Source organism: Asterias rubens, unplaced genomic scaffold (assembly GCF_902459465.1).
Source record: "Asterias rubens unplaced genomic scaffold, eAstRub1.3, whole genome shotgun sequence".
Taxonomy (NCBI): domain Eukaryota; kingdom Metazoa; phylum Echinodermata; class Asteroidea; order Forcipulatida; family Asteriidae; genus Asterias; species Asterias rubens.
In genome coordinates this window covers 173,185-191,607 of record NW_022985711.1, presented here as the reverse complement: position 1 = coordinate 191,607, position 18,423 = coordinate 173,185, and the positions used below count along the sequence as shown (strand labels likewise).

The following is an 18,423-nucleotide window of genomic DNA, read 5'->3' as shown; positions in this document are numbered from 1 at the left end:
ACAAAGAATTTAAGGTACAGCAGCTGAGCCTACAAATTTGTATGTTCAATCTAACAGATAATTGTTTTTTTTTAAGTATTTCTGACCAAAACTTCTTCTCAAAAAACAAATTTACCAGTGGTAGTTGACACTGGGCTGGTAGTAACAACAGTTGTCTCCTCAGAGGTTGTTCCTGTAGGAGTGGTAGTCAAAACAGCACTAGTTGTTGTGACAACTTCAGTTGTTGTGGGCACAGCCGAGGTTGTAGCTGCAGCCGTAGTTGATGGAACCGATACTGTAGTGACATTTGTCGTAGTTGTCGATGCTTGTGTAGTTGTTGGTCCAGCTGTCGTAACTGATGTTGTGGCTGGCCCTGCAATAAATTAACAAATACAAACACATAATTAAGCAAACAAATAAACAAGAAAGAACCAGCAATTTTTCCGGAACACCCCCCAGAGAAAGGTTTTAAAAACATTAAAACTAAAGATCATTCTTTTGCACTGACCTGAAGTTATCTCCACAGTGGTTATCTCTGTGGTGGTTGCCTCAGGAGAAGATGTCACAACCGTGGTAGTGGTTTGTTCAGTTGAAGTTGGACCTGCAGTAGTGGTACCAGCTGAGGTAGTTGTTACACTACTGGTTGAAACTTCAGTACTTGTTGCTTGTCCTATGTGAAGGAATTTCATGGTTAACAAAAGATGTCTAGAGATATATTTAGTAAGCTTATGACATTTTTTTGAAGAAATAATGCCAAATGTTTTCATATCTTTAATTTAGAGAGTAATGAAAAATGAGAGTTTGAAGTAGGAGAACAATTATGAAAGGAAATTTTACCAGTGGTAGTTGACACTGGGCTGGTAGTAACAACAGTTGTCTCCTCAGAGGTTGTTCCTGTAGGAGTGGTAGTCAAAACAGCACTAGTTGTTGTGACCACTTCAGTTGTTGTGGGCACAGCCGAGGTTGTAGCTGCAGCTGTAGTTGATGGAACCGATACTGTAGTGACATTTGTCGTAGTTGTCGATGCTTGTGTAGTTGTTGGTCCAGCTGTCGTAACTGATGTTGTGGCTGGCCCTGCATCAAATCAACAAATACAAACACATAATTAAGCAAACAAATAAAAAAGAACGAATCAGCAGTTTGTCTGGAACACCCCCCTGAGAAAGGTTTTAAAAACAGTAAAACTCAAGACCATTCTTTTGTACTGACCTGAAGTTATCTCCACAGTGGTTATCTCTGTGGTGGTTGCCTCAGGAGAAGATGTCACAACCGTGGTAGTGGTTTGTTCAGTTGAAGTTGGACCTGCAGTAGTTGTACCAGCTGAGGTAGTTGTTACACTACTGGTTGAAACTTCAGTACTTGTTGCTTGTCCTGTGTGAAGGAATTTAATGGTTAACAAAAGATTTCTAGACATATATTTAGTAAGCTTATGACATTTTTTTGAAGAAATAATGCCAAATGTTTTCATATCTTTACTTTAGACAGTAATGCAAAATGAGAGTTTGAAGTAGGAGAACAATTATGAAAGGAAATTTTACCAGTGGTAGTTGACACTGGGCTGGTAGTCACAACAGTTGTCTCCTCAGAGGTTGTTCCTGTAGGAGTGGTAGTCAAAACAGCACTAGTTGTTGTGACCACTTCAGTTGTTGTGGGTACAGCCGAGGTTGTAGCTGCAGCTGTAGTTGATGGAACCGATACTGTAGTGACATTTGTCGTAGTTGTTGATGCTTGTGTAGTTGTTGGTCCAGCTGTCGTAACTGATGTTGTGGCTGGCCCTGCATCAAATCAACAAATACAAACACATAATTAAGCAAACAAATAAAAAAGAAACAAACAACAATTTTGCTGAAACACCCCCCTGAGCAAGGTTGGAAAAGTAAAACTCAAGACCATTCTTTTGTACTGACCTGAAGTTATCTCCACAGTGGTTATCTCTGTGGTGGTTGCCTCAGGAGAAGATGTCACAACTGTGGTAGTGGTTTGTTCAGTTGAAGTTGGACCTGCAGTAGTGGTACCAGCTGAGGTAGTTGTTACACTACTGGTTGAAACTTCAGTACTTGTTGCTTGTCCTGTGTGAAGGAATTTAATGGTTAACAAAAGATTTCTAGACATATATTTAGTAAGCTTATGACATTTTTTTGAAGAAATAATGCCAAATGTTTTCATATCTTTAATTTAGACAGTAATGCAAAATGAGAGTTTGAAGTAGGAGAACAATTATGAAAGGAAATTTTACCAGTGGTAGTTGACACTGGGCTGGTAGTCACAACAGTTGTCTCCTCAGAGGTTGTTCCTGTAGGAGTGGTAGTCAAAACAGCACTAGTTGTTGTGACCACTTCAGTTGTTGTGGGTACAGCCGAGGTTGTAGCTGCAGCTGTAGTTGATGGAACCGATACTGTAGTGACATTTGTGGTAGTTGTTGATGCTTGTGTAGTTGTTGGTCCAGCTGTCGTAACTGATGTTGTGGCTGGCCCTGCATCAAATCAACAAATACAAACACATAATTAAGGAAACAAATCAAAAAGAAAGAACCAGCAATTTGTCTGAAACACCAAGAGTAACGTTGGAAAAGTACCAACAACGATCACTCTTTTGCACTTACCTGAAGTTATCTCCACAGTGGTTATCTCTGTGGTGGTTGCTTCAGGAGAAGTTGTCACAACTGTTGTGGTTACTTTCTCTGTTGTTGCTGCAGTTGTAGATGGCAAAGCTGTTGATATTGAAGTCAAGAGAAATGTTAAACATTGAGAGGTCAAAAATAATTCCTTTTGTCGCCTCAAATTTATTCATAAAAAGAAACACTGTGAATTTCTTTACCTGCACATCCAAAGAACTTCACTCTGTACTCGGAGGTTGGAGTTGGTTGAATGATTCGGAGCGACAGTAAAGCTATAGGTCCCAAGTCGTTAGGTAAAAAAATGTAGCTGTATGTTTTGCCAGTAAATATGGCTCCACCATCAGCATTTTCTATTGGTGTAAACGCTGTGTCTCCACGATTAGACTTTCCAGTGAGGGAAAATTTAATGTCTTCGACCACATCGCCTTTTTTCTCAACCATTATTGCAACCAATTTGACATTGGGCTCGAATGTAGTTACCAATGAGGAACCAGTATATGGTGTACTCTCATCTTGTGGGGGGTTTGATGGTATCGACCAATCATCAGCAGACAACTCGGAAAAGTCATCCAAATTTATTCGTTCGACTTTAACTACATCATCCAGGTTGTCCAAACATGGTGCTGAAGTCGTACCTAGAAAATAAAGGAAAATATGAATTTAAGAATTTTAATCAATTTAATGTTTGTATTGGAAATTCAAACATGAAAATGTCACACACCAACAAAGTTATACATAAAGGATAAACAATTTTTCGAAATTAACATGTAATAACAGTACCTAATTAAGAAAAAGTGTTTGCCTAAATTTCAAATCTTCACTGCCCAAAATGACAACAAAAAGACAACAGAAGTAAGAAGGAAATAATTTTGACCTGCAGAAGTTGTACTAGCTGCGGTGGTTGTTACACTAGTGGTTGAAACTTCAGTACTTGTCGGCACTCCTGTGAAGGAAGCATATTTAAACAAAGAATTTAAGGTACAGCAGCTGAGCCTACAAATTTGTATGGTTCAATCTAACAGATAATTGTTTTTTTTTAAGTATTTTTCTAACCAAAACTTCTTTCTCAAAAAACAAATTTACCAGTGGTAGTTGACACTTGGCTGGTAGTCACAACAGTTGTCTCCTCAGAGGTTGTTCCTGTAGGAGTGACAGTCGAAACAGCAGTAGTTGTTGTGACCACTTCAGTTGTTGTAGGCACAGCCGAGGTTGTAGCTGCAGCTGTAGTTGATGGAACCGATACTGTAGTGACATTTGTCGTAGTTGTCGATGCTTGTGTAGTTGTTGGTCCAGCTGTCGTAACTGATGTTGTGGCTGGCCCTGCATCAAATCAACAAATACAAACACATAATTAAGCAAACAAATAAAAAAGAACGAATCAGCAGTTTGTCTGGAACACCCCCCTGAGCAAGGTTGGAAAAGTAAAACTCAAGACCATTCTTTTGTACTGACCTGAAGTTATCTCCACAGTGGTTATCTCTGTGGTGGTTGCCTCAGGAGAAGATGTCACAACCGTGGTACTGGTTTGTTCAGTTGAAGTTGGACCTGCAGTAGTTGTACCAGCTGAGGTAGTTGTTACACTACTGGTTGAAACTTCAGTACTTGTTGCTAGTCCTGTGTGAAGAAATTTAATGGTTAACAAAATATTTCTAGACATATATTTAGTAAGCTTATGACATTTTTTTGAAGAAATAATGCCAAATGTTTTCATATCTTTACTTTAGACAGTAATGCAAAATGAGAGTTTGAAGTAGGAGAACAATTATGAAAGGAAATTTTACCAGTGGTAGTTGACACTGGGCTGGTAGTCACAACAGTTGTCTCCTCAGAGGTTGTTCCTGTAGGAGTGGTAGTCGAAACAGCACTAGTTGTTGTGACCACTTCAGTTGTTGTAGGCACAGCCGAGGTTGTAGCTGCAGCTGTAGTTGATGGAACCGATACTGTAGTGACATTTGTGGTAGTTGTTGATGCTTGTGTAGTTGTTGGTCCAGCTGTCGTAACTGATGTTGTGGCTGGCCCTGCATCAAATCAACAAATACAAACACATAATTAAGCAAACAAATAAAAAAGAACGAATCAGCAGTTTGTCTGGAACACCCCCCTGAGAAAGGTTTTAAAAACAGTAAAACTCAAGACCATTCTTTTGTACTGACCTGAAGTTATCTCCACAGTGGTTATCTCTGTGGTGGTTGCCTCAGGAGAAGATGTCACAACCGTGGTACTGGTTTGTACAGTTGAAGTTGGACCTGCAGTAGTGGTACCAGCTGAGGTAGTTGTTACACTACTGGTTGAAACTTCAGTACTTGTTGCTTGTCCTGTGTGAAGGAATTTAATGGTTAACAAAAGATTTCTAGACATATATTTAGTAAGCTTATGACATTTTTTTGAAGAAATAATGCCAAATGTTTTCATATCTTTAATTTAGACAGTAATGCAAAATGAGAGTTTGAAGTAGGAGAACAATTATGAAAGGAAATTTTACCAGTGGTAGTTGACACTGGGCTGGTAGTAACAACAGTTGTCTCCTCAGAGGTTGTTCCTGTAGGAGTGGTAGTCAAAACAGCACTAGTTGTTGTGACCACTTCAGTTGTTGTGGGTACAGCCGAGGTTGTAGCTGCAGCTGTAGTTGATGGAACCGATACTGTAGTGACATTTGTGGTAGTTGTTGATGCTTGTGTAGTTGTTGGTCCAGCTGTCGTAACTGATGTTGTGGCTGGCCCTGCATCAAATCAACAAATACAAACACATAATTAAGGAAACAAATCAAAAAGAAAGAACCAGCAATTTGTCTGAAATACCAAGAGTAACGTTGGAAAAGTACCAACAACGATCACTCTTTTGCACTTACCTGAAGTTATCTCCACAGTGGTTATCTCTGTGGTGGTTGCTTCAGGAGAAGTTGTCACAACTGTTGTGGTTACTTTCTCTGTTGTTGCTGCAGTTGTAGATGGCAAAGCTGTTGATATTGAAGTCAAGAGAAATGTTAAACATTGAGAGGTCAAAAATAATTCCTTTTGTCGCCTCAAATTTATTCATAAAAAGAAACACTGTGAATTTCTTTACCTGCACATCCAAAGAACTTCACTCTGTACTCGGAGGTTGGAGTTGGTTGAATGATTCGGAGCGACAGTAAAGCTATAGGTCCCAAGTCGTTAGGTAAAAAAATGTAGCTGTATGTTTTGCCAGTAAATATGGCTCCACCATCAGCATTTTCTATTGGTGTAAACGCTGTGTCTCCACGATTAGACTTTCCAGTGAGGGAAAATTTAATGTCTTCGACCACATCGCCTTTTTTCTCAACCATTATTGCAACCAATTTGACATTGGGCTCGAATGTAGTAACCAATGAGGAACCAGTATATGGTGTACTCTCATCTTGTGGGGGGTTTGATGGTATCGACCAATCATCAGCAGACAACTCGGAAAAGTCATCCAAATTTATTCGTTCGACTTTAACTACATCATCCAGGTTGTCCAAACATGGTGCTGAAGTCGTACCTAGAAAATAAAGGAAAATATGAATTTAAGAATTTTAATCAATTTAATGTTTGTATTGGAAATTCAAACATGAAAATGTCACACACCAACAAAGTTATACATCAAGGATAAACAATTTTTCGAAATTAACATGTAATAACAGTACCTAATTAAGAAAAAGTGTTTGCCTAAATTTCAAATCTTCACTGCCCAAAATGACAACAAAAAGACAACAGTAGTAATAAGGAAATAATTTTGACCTGCAGAAGTTGTACTAGCTGCGGTGGTTGTTACACTAGTGGTTGAAACTTCAGTACTTGTCGGCACTCCTGTGAAGGAAGCATATTTAAACAAAGAATTTAAGGTACAGCAGCTGAGCCTACAAATTTGTATGGTTCAATCTAACAGATAATTGTTTTTTTTTAAGTATTTTTCTGACCAAAACTTCTTTCTCAAAAAACAAATTTACCAGTGGTAGTTGACACTTGGCTGGTAGTCACAACAGTTGTCTCCTCAGAGGTTGTTCCTGTAGGAGTGATAGTCGAAACAGCACTAGTTGTTGTGACCACTTCAGTTGTTGTAGGCACAGCCGAGGTTGTAGCTGCAGCTGTAGTTGATGGAACCGATACTGTAGTGACATTTGTCGTAGTTGTCGATGCTTGTGTAGTTGTTGGTCCAGCTGTCGTAACTGATGTTGTGGCTGGCCCTGCATCAAATCAACAAATACAAACACATAATTAAGCAAACAAATAAAAAAGAACGAATCAGCAGTTTGTCTGGAACACCCCCCTGAGCAAGGTTGGAAAAGTAAATTCAAGACCATTCTTTTTGTACTGACCTGAAGTTATCTCCACAGTGGTTATCTCTGTGGTGGTTGCCTCAGGAGAAGATGTCACAACCGTGGTACTGGTTTGTTCAGTTGAAGTTGGACCTGCAGTAGTTGTACCAGCTGAGGTAGTTGTTACACTACTGGTTGAAACTTCAGTACTTGTTGCTTGTCCTGTGTGAAGGAATTTAATGGTTAACAAAAGATTTCTAGACATATATTTAGTAAGCTTATGACATTTTTTTGAAGAAACAACGCCAAATGTTTTCATATCTTCACTTTAGACAGTAATGCAAAATGAGAGTTTGAAGTAGGAGAACAATTATGAAAGGAAATTTTACCAGTGGTAGTTGACACTGGGCTGGTAGTCACAACAGTTGTCTCCTCAGAGGTTGTTCCTGTAGGAGTGGTAGTCAAAACAGCACTAGTTGTTGTGACCACTTCAGTTGTTGTGGGCACAGCCGAGGTTGTAGCTGCAGCTGTAGTTGATGGAACCGATACTGTAGTGACATTTGTCGTAGTTGTTGATGCTTGTGTAGTTGTTGGTCCAGCTGTCGTAACTGATGTTGTGGCTGGCCCTGCATCAAATCAACAAATACAAACACATAATTAAGCAAACAAATAAAAAAGAAACAAACAACAATTTTGCTGAAACACCCCCCTGAGAAAGGTTTTAAAAACAGTAAAACTCAAGACCATTCTTTTGTACTGACCTGAAGTTATCTCCACAGTGGTTATCTCTGTGGTGGTTGCCTCAGGAGAAGATGTCACAACTGTGGTAGTGGTTTGTTCAGTTGAAGTTGGACCTGCAGTAGTGGTACCAGCTGAGGTAGTTGTTACACTACTGGTTGAAACTTCAGTACTTGTTGCTTGTCCTGTGTGAAGGAATTTAATGGTTAACAAAAGATTTCTAGACATATATTTAGTAAGCTTATGACATTTTTTTGAAGAAATAATGCCAAATGTTTTCATATCTTTAATTTAGACAGTAATGCAAAATGAGAGTTTGAAGTAGGAGAACAATTATGAAAGGAAATTTTACCAGTGGTAGTTGACACTGGGCTGGTAGTCACAACAGTTGTCTCCTCAGAGGTTGTTCCTGTAGGAGTGGTAGTCAAAACAGCACTAGTTGTTGTGACCACTTCAGTTGTTGTGGGTACAGCCGAGGTTGTAGCTGCAGCTGTAGTTGATGGAACCGATACTGTAGTGACATTTGTGGTAGTTGTTGATGCTTGTGTAGTTGTTGGTCCAGCTGTCGTAACTGATGTTGTGGCTGGCCCTGCATCAAATCAACAAATACAAACACATAATTAAGGAAACAAATCAAAAAGAAAGAACCAGCAATTTGTCTGAAATACCAAGAGTAACGATGGAAAAGTACCAACAACGATCACTCTTTTGCACTTACCTGAAGTTATCTCCACAGTGGTTATCTCTGTGGTGGTTGCTTCAGGAGAAGTTGTCACAACTGTTGTGGTTACTTTCTCTGTTGTTGCTGCAGTTGTAGATGGCAAAGCTGTTGATATTGAAGTCAAGAGAAATGTTAAACATTGAGAGGTCAAAAATAATTCCTTTTGTCGCCTCAAATTTATTCATAAAAAGAAACACTGTGAATTTCTTTACCTGCACATCCAAAGAACTTCACTCTGTACTCGGAGGTTGGAGTTGGTTGAATGATTCGGAGCGACAGTAAAGCTATAGGTCCCAAGTCGTTAGGTAAAAAAATGTAGCTGTATGTTTTGCCAGTAAATATGGCTCCACCATCAGCATTTTCTATTGGTGTAAACGCTGTGTCTCCACGATTAGACTTTCCAGTGAGGGAAAATTTGATGTCTTCGACCACATCTTCCTTTTTCTCAACCTTTATTGCAACCAACTTGACAGTGGGGTTGAAAGTGGTAACCAATGAGGAACCAGTGTATGGTGTACTCTCATTTTGTGGGGGGTTCAATGATATCCACCAGTAATCCGAGGAAACTTCTGCAAATTCATCCATATTGATTCTGTGGACCTCAACTGCGTCATCCAGGTTATCCAAACAGGGTGCTAAAGTCGTACCTAGAAAACAAACAGATAAAAACAAAAGTTTAACGAGTTAAAAGCGCAAAGCTTTTTTTTTAAATTTGTATACTTGTTACTGAACCCAAATATAGGGTTGAAACTTGAGTACTTGTCAGCAGGCCTAAGAAGAAGGCAAACGATCAGCAAAAAGCAGCTAAGCCTAGCAATTCGTTTAATTCACAATAACAGGTTAAAATTGTAATCATTTTTATATTTACCAGTGGTTGTAGACACCGGGCTGGTAGTCACAACAGTTGTCTCCTCAGAGGTTGTTGCTTCTGGAGTGGTGGTCAAAACTAAAGTAGTTGTGGTGACCACTTCAGTTGTTGTAGGCACAGCCGAGGTTGTAGCTGCAGCTGTAGTTGATGGTACCGATAGGGTAGTGACATTAGTCGTAGTGGTCGATACCTCTGTAGTTGTTGGTCCAGCAGTCGTAACTGATGTTGTGGGTGGCCCTGCATCAAATCAACAAATACAAACACATAATTAAGGAAACAATTCATACAGAAAGAATCAGCAAATTGTCTGAAACACCCAGAGTAAGGTTGGAAAAGTAACACTAAAGATCATTCCTTCGTACTTACCTGTACTTGCAGGACAGTTCTTTTCAGAACTGAGAAGTCTCCCGAACATCTGATAAATCTACTCCACGGTAGTAGAATAAAGAAAGACAGTTCTCTAACAAACTCTACCTGGCAAGTAGATACACACATGGTGTTACGGCAAACCAAATATAAATACATGTACTTACCTGAACTTATCTCCACAGTGGTTATCTCTGTGGTGGTTGCCTCGGGAGAAGTTGTCACAACTGTGGTAGTGGTTTGTTCAGTTGAACCAGCTGTTGTGGATGTTACCTGAGTGGTTGTAACTTCAGTACTAGTTGGAGTTGCTGTAAAAGCATTTGCAAAAAAGCAAAATCATAATTGTGACAAGTTTGAATTAAAAAAAAGCCGGACATGAACTTGCGACCACTTGATAAACAAGCTACCTGTAGCACTCTGCCAACTAAGCTTAAAGCAGAGTTTAAATTGACAACGGTATTGACAAAATAGGGACACTACAGTGTAATACTAGGGTTTAGATAGCCCGATTGGTAGAGCACAGGCTTGTTAAGCCAGTGGTCACTGGTTCAAGTCCTGCTCTTGTAAGTTTGTCTTTGTTTAAACCTGAATTATTTAAGTTGTACCCAGTTAGTTTCTCTTGTGACTTATCAATGGAAAGCTCCATTGAATTGTTTGAGTGTTGCCATAAAAGCTCAGAAACCAGTGTCACCAGTTGGTGTGTTTACATTGTGTTTCTTTGGTCATTAAACCTTGGGCAGTTGGCAGCCCTACTGGTTTGTGCATGATCGGATTAAGTCCACCGTTTGAAAAAGGAATAACATGGAGATAACAGGTGTGAGTTGTCAGATGAAAAGGATGTTTCTTTCCAGTCTCATTCTTTAATGGAGCTTTCCTGTAATGTTACATGATATTTGAAATAAAAAGTTGCATCCCCTTATGGTAATCCCTCCGCTGCTGGAATCTGAGGCCCCGTGTGCAAGGCGCATTTGAGCCTAAGCGGACCTGCCCCCGGACACCCTCCCCCCTCCCCCTGCATCTTGGGAGTGCACCCTGCAAGATCTTTCAGGGATTGCTGGCTGCTGAATTTGACTATTACTAAATTTTACCTGTAGTTGTCCCATTGGTGGTGGTCGATGGCACTGCTGTACTCACTACAGTAGTCACATTTGCTGTAGTAGCTGGGTTAAAAAAAAAATGGGGACAAAATTAAAAAACTTACTTAAAAGCCTAAGGCTTGTGACAATAACAAAATCATTGAAAGTAACAACAAGTTGTTGAATTTAGTCTTTGCTGACAGAAACGAGGAAAGGGAAAATTTTTTGGCAATAAATTGAAACATCTAAGCTCATAAAATAAGCCATTGGTTTTTATAAAACATAACACAACAATTTTATTAATTAGGCGCTAAATAATATTTGAGTTATACTTACTTGCGCAGCTTGGTAAAGGAACACAGGTGAGCTCTCCATTTTGACAAGTACTAAAAAGAAAACAAAACAAATTAATAGATATTAAATTTGCATCGGGATAAAGAATATTTGTTTGGTTTTTACCCATATACATGTACACTGATGTGTGTTAGCACTGTATACTCAGTATTTACCAGAGTTCTGTTGAAAAAAAAAACATGACAGTGTCATACCAACTAGACCACCAAGGTGGGCAGCTGGAATCCTATGTTTTTGCAGCGGGTACTGTAAACGATTTAATAGATGTTAAGTTTGCATCGGGGATAAAGAATATCGTTTAGATTTTTACCCATATACACCGCAATACATACCAGTTTAAAGGGAAGGTGTATAGCAGAGTTGAAACATTAGGCCATTAACTATTGTTTCAGAAATATTTCAGTCAAATGGGTTTGAAGACCACCAACAAGATTTTCTTTTGATTGCCGCAATTAACTTTTATTTTTTCATTTGAAAACACTGGACACTGTTGGTTATTGTCAAAGACCAGTCTTCTCACTTCGTGTGTCTCAACAAATGCATAAAAAACAAATTGTGGAAATTTGAGCTCAATTGGCGTCGAAGTTGGGAGATAATAATGAAAGAAAAAACACCCTTGTCACACACAAAGTGCTTTCAGGTGCTTGATCTCCGGACCTCAAAATCTAATTCTGAGGTCTTAGATTCAAATTCATGGAAAATTACTTCTTTCTCCAAAACAAAGTTACATCAGAGGGAGCCGCTTCTCACAATGTTCTATACAATCAACAGCTCTGTGTTGCTTGTTACCAAGTGAGTTTTTATTGTAACAATTGTTTTGAGTAGTTACCATTAGTGTCCACTGCCTTTAAAGGGGGTGGAAAGGAAAACCTCAGTGTTTGGTGAGGGTTACTTACCAGTTTGTACATTCTTCAAGATCAACATGGTTGCCTGGTATGTACTCAGTGCCATTGTGGGTACAGTTGACCTCCGGTACACACACACCCCGCCAGAGTTTGGTGTCTTCTGGACAGTGACACCCATCGATACAAACCTGATGGCAATTGAAGCTTGGTGCGGCCTGATCAGAAAAGACCCTATCAGCGCAAACTTCACCGCACGTTTTGTATGTCATGTCGTTCACGCATTGCATAGCTTTATTAATGGAAAGCAAAAGAATAAGTATTGTTTGAAGCTTTGCATGGTGTGGAGAATAACTAGTAAACTTGCGGGTACAATCATGTGTAAATCTCTTAAGGTGAGACAAGCAGAGTATACCGTTCGAAATGGCGAGACCCAACCGGCTCTTTTCAGAGCCAACACTCATCCTAAGAGATTTACACATGGTTATACCCGCAAGTTTACCATTTATTTCTAGTTTCTTCTTATACATGTAGATAAGAATGATAACCTTCATTAAATTTCTCACAGTCAACTAAGGTCTAATAAGAAGCCCATCAATAATTACTTGATAACTTGTCCAACAAAAAAGTTAAGCAACCCCCCCAATGCCTCTTTCCAGAACCTCATTTGCCACTAGCAACCTGGACACAATTTCAAAGAGCTACTAAGCACAAAAATTTGCTTAGCATGAAATTTCTTCCTTGAAAGCAAAACAGGATTATCAACCCAATTTCCATTTGTTGCAAATTCAGCCGTTGTTTGCTTACCCTGAAAATCATGTGGAAATTTGGTTGGTAATCCTGTTTTTATCAAGGAAGAAATTTCATGCTAAGCAAATTTTTGTGCTGAGCAGCTCTATGAAACAGGGCCCAGGTTGTGAAGTCTACCATTATCATTAGAAATTTAGACTTACCACAAACACCAGGTGAACGCCATTGTATGGCAACACCCATCTCATTGCAAACAGCAGCATAGTTAGCGACGACTGTACAATAACATTCACAGTCTCCACCCCTGTCGCATCCGCAGCTATCATACACACAGCTATCGTAGTAGTCCTGGGGGTCGATCTGAGCAACAACAAAGGAAAGATTTTTAGAATCGTCTGCTAAATCCACTTCTTCATTACTGGTTGTTCCCAAAACCTACAACAATTGGGGTGACAGAGCTTTTTCTCAGAGGCTTGTCCTCTACTTTGGAATAATCTGCCTCTAAATACCCGTTAAAATTTCTTCTATTCATAAGTTCAAAGAGGCCCTCAAAACCCAAAGAGGCCCTCCTTGCGCCATGAACATCACTTGTGAGGGGTACCGGCGCACAATAAGTGTTCTTCTTAAACTAAGAGGAACCTAGATGGTGTTTGAAGCTTTGCATGGTGTGGAAAATAAGATAAAATAAAAATAGTAAACTTGTGAGTAAAACCTCGTGTAAAATCTCTTCAGTAGAGTGTTGGCTTTGAAAAGAGCTGGTGTGGTCCTCCAAATTTTGAGCAGTACGTGCTGTGAGTATGCAAAAGAAGCACTCTGCTGATCAGAAATACCAGAGCTCCAGGCCATTGCTCTGAAATGCTCCGCTGAGTTAAGACTTGCACTGTGTTTTCTAATCTAGTCTCTGTACCATAAAATGCAAATCTTTTCTCAAAACTGTCACAGGTATTCGAGGAATAATTTTGTTGTGTCTGTTTTCTTTCATTTTATTTTTGGTTTAACTGCCCCTTAAAGACCCTGGACACTATTGGTAATTGTCGAAGACCAGTCGTCTCACTTGGTGTATCTCAACATATATATGCATAAAATATTAAACCTGTGGAAATTTGAGCTCAATTGGTCGTCGAAGTTGCGAGATAATAATGAAAGAAAAAACACACATCAAATTCGTGGAAAATTACTTCTTTCGCGAAATCTACGTTACTTCAGAGGGAGTCGTTTCTCACAATGTTTTATACTATCAACCTCTCCCCCATTACTCGTTACCAAGTAAGGTTTTATGCTAGTAATTATTTTGAGTAATTACCAATAGTGTCCACTGCCTTTAAACACCTTGGATGGATATGTGTGCATTAAAAGACTTTATTATAATCATTATTATTATTTAGTTGTGTAAACATCAAGAAGGGTTTACATTACCACATTGTGACACGATTTAAAGATCTCCCCTTTGATAATGTCACATGAGTATTCCGCCCACGCCTTCCGTGTCAAACCAACTTCCGTCTCACATGGATGAACCGGCTCCGGTGGAACCACGCAGTTAGAATCCGTCTTCCATTCGTGTCCGAACAACCTCGGAGTAGCCTGGAACTCTCCTCCAATTGTTTTGAAATCATTTCCGGAGTCGCCGTCGAAGTTACCACACATTCCACACACTCTCCCTTTGTACGAATCGTCCAGGTTTATGAAAACAGACGTTCCTCTGTCCCATGTTATACGAATTCCTGTTGAGAAATAAAAAACGTATTTCTTAAAGGCAGTGGACACTATTGGTAATTGTCAAAGACTAGCCTTCACAGTTGGTGTATATCAACATATGCATAAAATAACAAACCTGTGAAAATTTGAGCTCAATCAGTCATCGAACTTGCGAGATAATAATGAAAGAAAAAAAACACCCATGTCACACGAAGCTGTGTGCGTTTAGATAGTTGATTTCGAGACCTCAAGTTCTAAACTTGAGGTCTCGAAATCAAATTCGTGGAAAATTACTTTTTTCTCGAAAACTATGGCACTTCAGAGGGAGCCGTTTCTCACAATGTTTTATACCATCAACCTCTCCCCATTACTCGTCACCAAGAAAGGTTTTACACTAATAATTTTTTTGAGTAATTACCAATAGTGTCCACTGCCTTTAATCTACGATTTTAAATAATATTTTAATCGTTTTGCTTATAATAATAGTGGCTTCTTATATAGCGCTCAGGTTTGTCACGCAGTGACGCTCATGGGGCTTCAACATTATTACCCCTGGTCACTGGGCCTTAAATCATTCCTTAAACCATCTCAGCTCCCTGGGGAGTATACAGCCTGTGCTGCCAAATATGTAACGCACTAAGCTAACCAATCACAAGAACCAACTCTGCCCTCACAGGTACCCATATGGTTAAGTGTCTTGCTCAAGGGCACAAGTGTCATGACCGGGACTCTATATCCAAGGTAAGTTCAGATAAAAGATCTTGTACTTTCCATTACTTGTATTTTAACTTTTCAAACAGAATAGATCCTTACCGTTCAGTGTATGAATAATGAGGTAAATTCCAGAGTTAAAGAATTGATATTTGGCTTCTGTAGATCCTGGATTACTCTCTACTGGTTCTGAACCCCGTACCAGCGTAATGACGGCATCTTTGATGGAGATTGAGATCGACTTGGTGCAAGTCAGCTTCTCCGTTCCGCAAGGTACATTCTCGACCTGGACTGCTATCGTTGCAACGCTGTCAGCTTGACATCTGTCCGTCACCAAGGTATAACTGCACTCTCCTAATAATAATAATCATCATCATTTAGGTTTTTACTCGTATATACCAATGTGACACTGCTCTAGGTTTAATTCCCACCTGAGTAATATGCCTGTGATTTTATCTCAAAGAACTCGGGTAAGTACTGAGTACATGTGTACAGTGCTAACACACATCGGTGTAAATGGGTAAAAACCGAAATGAATATTCTTTATCCACGATGCAAATTTAACAACTATTTAGTAATAATAATAATAACAATAATAACAGATATAAATTTGCAACGGGAATAAAGAATATTAATTTTGGTTTTACCCATGTACACCGATGTGTGTTATCACTGTATACATGTACATGTACTCGGTATTTTCCCAAGCTCTGTGAAAACAAATCACAGGAATAATATTCGGGTGGTATTCCAACCCACAACTCTTTGCATTTCTAGAGCAGTGTCTTACCAACTTGACCACCGAGATTGCCCAGTAGCTAGAGGCAGTATATGGAAATTTTATCGGGGCAAAGAATATTAAAAGGGTATTTATATAGCATCTTAAGCTACAAATGTAGGCCTCAAAGCGCTTAACAAAAACAAAGGAACACAGTTAGTTAAAAAGCAACACATAAAACTGAAAATACAATTATAAAAACCACTTAGAAAACAAAAATGATTAAAGACAGTAGACACTATTGGTAATTGTCAAAGACTAGCCTTCACAGTTGGTGTATCTCAACATATGCATAAAATAACAACCCTGTGAAAATGTGAGCTCAATCGGTCATCGAACTTGCGAGATAATAATGAAAGAAAAAAACCCTTGTCACACGAAGTTGTGTGCGTTTAGATGGTTGATTTCGACACCTCAAGTTCGAAATCTGACGTCTCGAAATCAAATTCGTGGAAAATTACTTCTTTCTCGAAAACTATGGCACTTCAGAGGGAGCCGTTTCTCACAATGTTTTATACCATCAACCTCTCCCCATTACTCGTCACCAAGAAAGGTTTTATGCTAATAATTATTTTGAGTAATTACCAATAGTGTCCACTGCCTTTAAGGATTTTAAAAGATGGGGATGAGTCACATTATTTTGATGGTCGAGAAGAGATCACATGACCATATAAACGTGCGATATACAAACAGAAGTGTTTAAACATGACCTACATGTGACCTTATTGTGTCACAAGGGGGGCGCTGTCGGATGATTTTTACAACCATACTTAAGTTGGTAGGAGGCATTAAGCGCAAGTTTGAAAAATGCATGGGAGTTTGAAACTCGCATTTGTCATATAAAATATTTAAGACTTTGCAAAGAGCCTCCTGAGAAGCTGTTTCCTCTTTTTTTTTGCCGCAGAAAAAACATCAAAAGATTTCAGTTTGAGTGACTAACCTTGGAATTCATACTTTAGACCATCAAATGTGATGTAGTGAGGGTCACCATAAGCCCTGCATGTGCCTGGGGAAAAGATCAAATAAATTTGCATTAATAACAAATGACGATGAATAGAGTAAGCTCGTCGAAACGGTGAGACCAATTCAAGAACTGACTCCGCGGTAGTGCAGATAATTATGATCCTATATGCTGAAGTAGTAGTCCCAGCCAATTTTCTATACCTTCTGCATGGGTAGTAGTTAACAAGTACATGTAGGACTGTTCTTTTCAGAACTGAGAAGTCTCCAGAATGCCCAATAAATCTACTCCGCTGTAGTAGAATAAAGAAAGACAGAACAAACTCTACCTGGCAAGAAGACACACACAAGGTGTTACCGCAAACCAAGTGAATATTAATACCTCACCATGCAATGCCTCAAATCCTATATAACAAATGGGTGTCAATCTTAATGAGCTGGGAGATTGTGCAACACCAGGCCTGGTGTGCGTTCCACTCGCGCAAACATTGCCAACAGTTGCGCACGTTCGCCAACAAGTAAAAGTGGAACGAGTTGTGGACACACCCCTGGCATCAATAAGGACAATGGATCCTTCCTATGAATAATGCTAATTGCATTCACACATGCGTACAGACCCTGTTGGTTGGCAAACGCCATAGAGTTGTGCACTTAGCAGACGCACAATGGCGTCTGCGTCACGCAGCCATTAGCCGTGTACAAAACAGCGCGATGTTCACTCATTTTGCCAACCAAAACATTAGTGCGCACGCGTCATGTGCAATTTACATATTTCATGGGATAGGTCTATTGACCTTTGATGCCCTTTCAAAGTATGAACTTTAAGATTTTCCATCAGAAGAGCTCTTTGCAACATGTTCGAAAGAGAGCAAATGATCACATAGATAAAATTATAAAAGCCGCTGGAAGGTTTTTTTTGGGAGTCGCTGCTGTTTTTTGACACAGCGTATGAGGATCTGCGGGCTGGCAAGCTAACAATGCCCCTAGTCTATACCTTGATCTTCTTTAAAAATATTCCTGTATCCCTGCAAATGGTTTCAATAGAAGCAACCTTTTCAAAATGAAAATGGCCATCAAAGTTGAAACTCCTGCCTTGTATCAAATAGACCTGTGTTAAATTGTTCAATGATTTTTGGCGAGTGAAAGTATAGTGTAACTTTAAAAGTCACTTGCGAGTAAACTGAATCAAATTATCAAAACCATATTACCTCAAAGGGAACCCTTTCTCCAAATCCTACCTTAAAATTAAAAACAAATTCACTTACCTCCACAAGATTTGTCGTCACAAGTATAAACACCTGATTCACCACATGTACTGAAAACAAAAAACACAACAAACCCGTTCAAAATGCAATTTCAGTGATTAATTGAGCCAAACTTTTGTTTTATGCTTATGTTGGATTTACACCAAGTGAGGACACTGGTCTTTGACAATAAACAAAAGTGTACCCTGCTTTTGACATGAGGTTGAAGACCTTCATTGGGACTCTAGTTAGTGGAAATTGAGTGCGTCCAAAAACTTAGTTTGACTTTGGAGCCCCTCTTAAATCTTATCCATGATAGCGTGTCATGGCCAAGCAGTCTAGATCACCGGACCCAAGCTCCAAGGTTTGAATCCTGGTTGAGAGACACCCTTGAGCAAGACACTTAACCATAATTGCTTTGAAAAAGTTGGAAATGTAGTGCACTCTGCTCTACCAGCCAAGCTCC

At 39.3% G+C, this 18,423-nt stretch overlaps 2 protein-coding genes and 3 long non-coding RNA genes across 5 annotated transcripts; all 5 read right to left on the bottom strand.

Annotated features, from left to right (window-relative positions):
* Positions 1 to 2,387: 2,387 nt before the first annotated feature.
* Positions 2,388 to 2,971, bottom strand: LOC117305994. The gene is made up of 3 exons (XR_004520771.1): positions 2,797 to 2,971; positions 2,582 to 2,689; positions 2,388 to 2,452 (listed from the first exon to the last, which is right to left on the bottom strand). It is a non-coding gene; the product is annotated as an uncharacterized LOC117305994 (long non-coding RNA).
* Positions 2,972 to 4,303: 1,332 nt separating this feature from the next.
* Positions 4,304 to 5,947, bottom strand: LOC117306004 (cell wall protein DAN4-like). Its single transcript, XM_033790856.1, has 5 exons — positions 5,660 to 5,947; positions 5,445 to 5,552; positions 5,079 to 5,315; positions 4,750 to 4,911; positions 4,304 to 4,614 (listed from the first exon to the last, which is right to left on the bottom strand). Exons 1-5 carry the CDS (start codon positions 5,898 to 5,900, stop codon positions 4,304 to 4,306), a joined length of 1,059 nt encoding a protein of 352 aa, XP_033646747.1. The 5' UTR covers positions 5,901 to 5,947.
* Positions 5,948 to 6,661: 714 nt separating this feature from the next.
* LOC117306012 lies at positions 6,662 to 7,673 on the bottom strand. The gene is made up of 4 exons (XR_004520773.1): positions 7,613 to 7,673; positions 7,241 to 7,477; positions 6,912 to 7,073; positions 6,662 to 6,779 (listed from the first exon to the last, which is right to left on the bottom strand). It is a non-coding gene; the product is annotated as an uncharacterized LOC117306012 (long non-coding RNA).
* A 440-nt stretch (positions 7,674 to 8,113) lies between these two features.
* On the bottom strand, positions 8,114 to 8,651 carry LOC117305995. Its single transcript, XR_004520772.1, has 3 exons — positions 8,523 to 8,651; positions 8,308 to 8,415; positions 8,114 to 8,178 (listed from the first exon to the last, which is right to left on the bottom strand). It is a non-coding gene; the product is annotated as an uncharacterized LOC117305995 (long non-coding RNA).
* A 486-nt stretch (positions 8,652 to 9,137) lies between these two features.
* Positions 9,138 to 18,194, bottom strand: LOC117306003 (mucin-2-like). The gene is made up of 11 exons (XM_033790854.1): positions 18,163 to 18,194; positions 17,979 to 18,028; positions 16,694 to 16,759; positions 15,078 to 15,329; positions 13,983 to 14,290; positions 12,770 to 12,926; positions 11,871 to 12,108; positions 10,957 to 11,006; positions 10,633 to 10,704; positions 9,712 to 9,852; positions 9,138 to 9,415 (listed from the first exon to the last, which is right to left on the bottom strand). Exons 1-11 carry the CDS (start codon positions 18,192 to 18,194, stop codon positions 9,138 to 9,140), a joined length of 1,644 nt encoding a protein of 547 aa, XP_033646745.1.
* Positions 18,195 to 18,423: the final 229 nt, after the last annotated feature.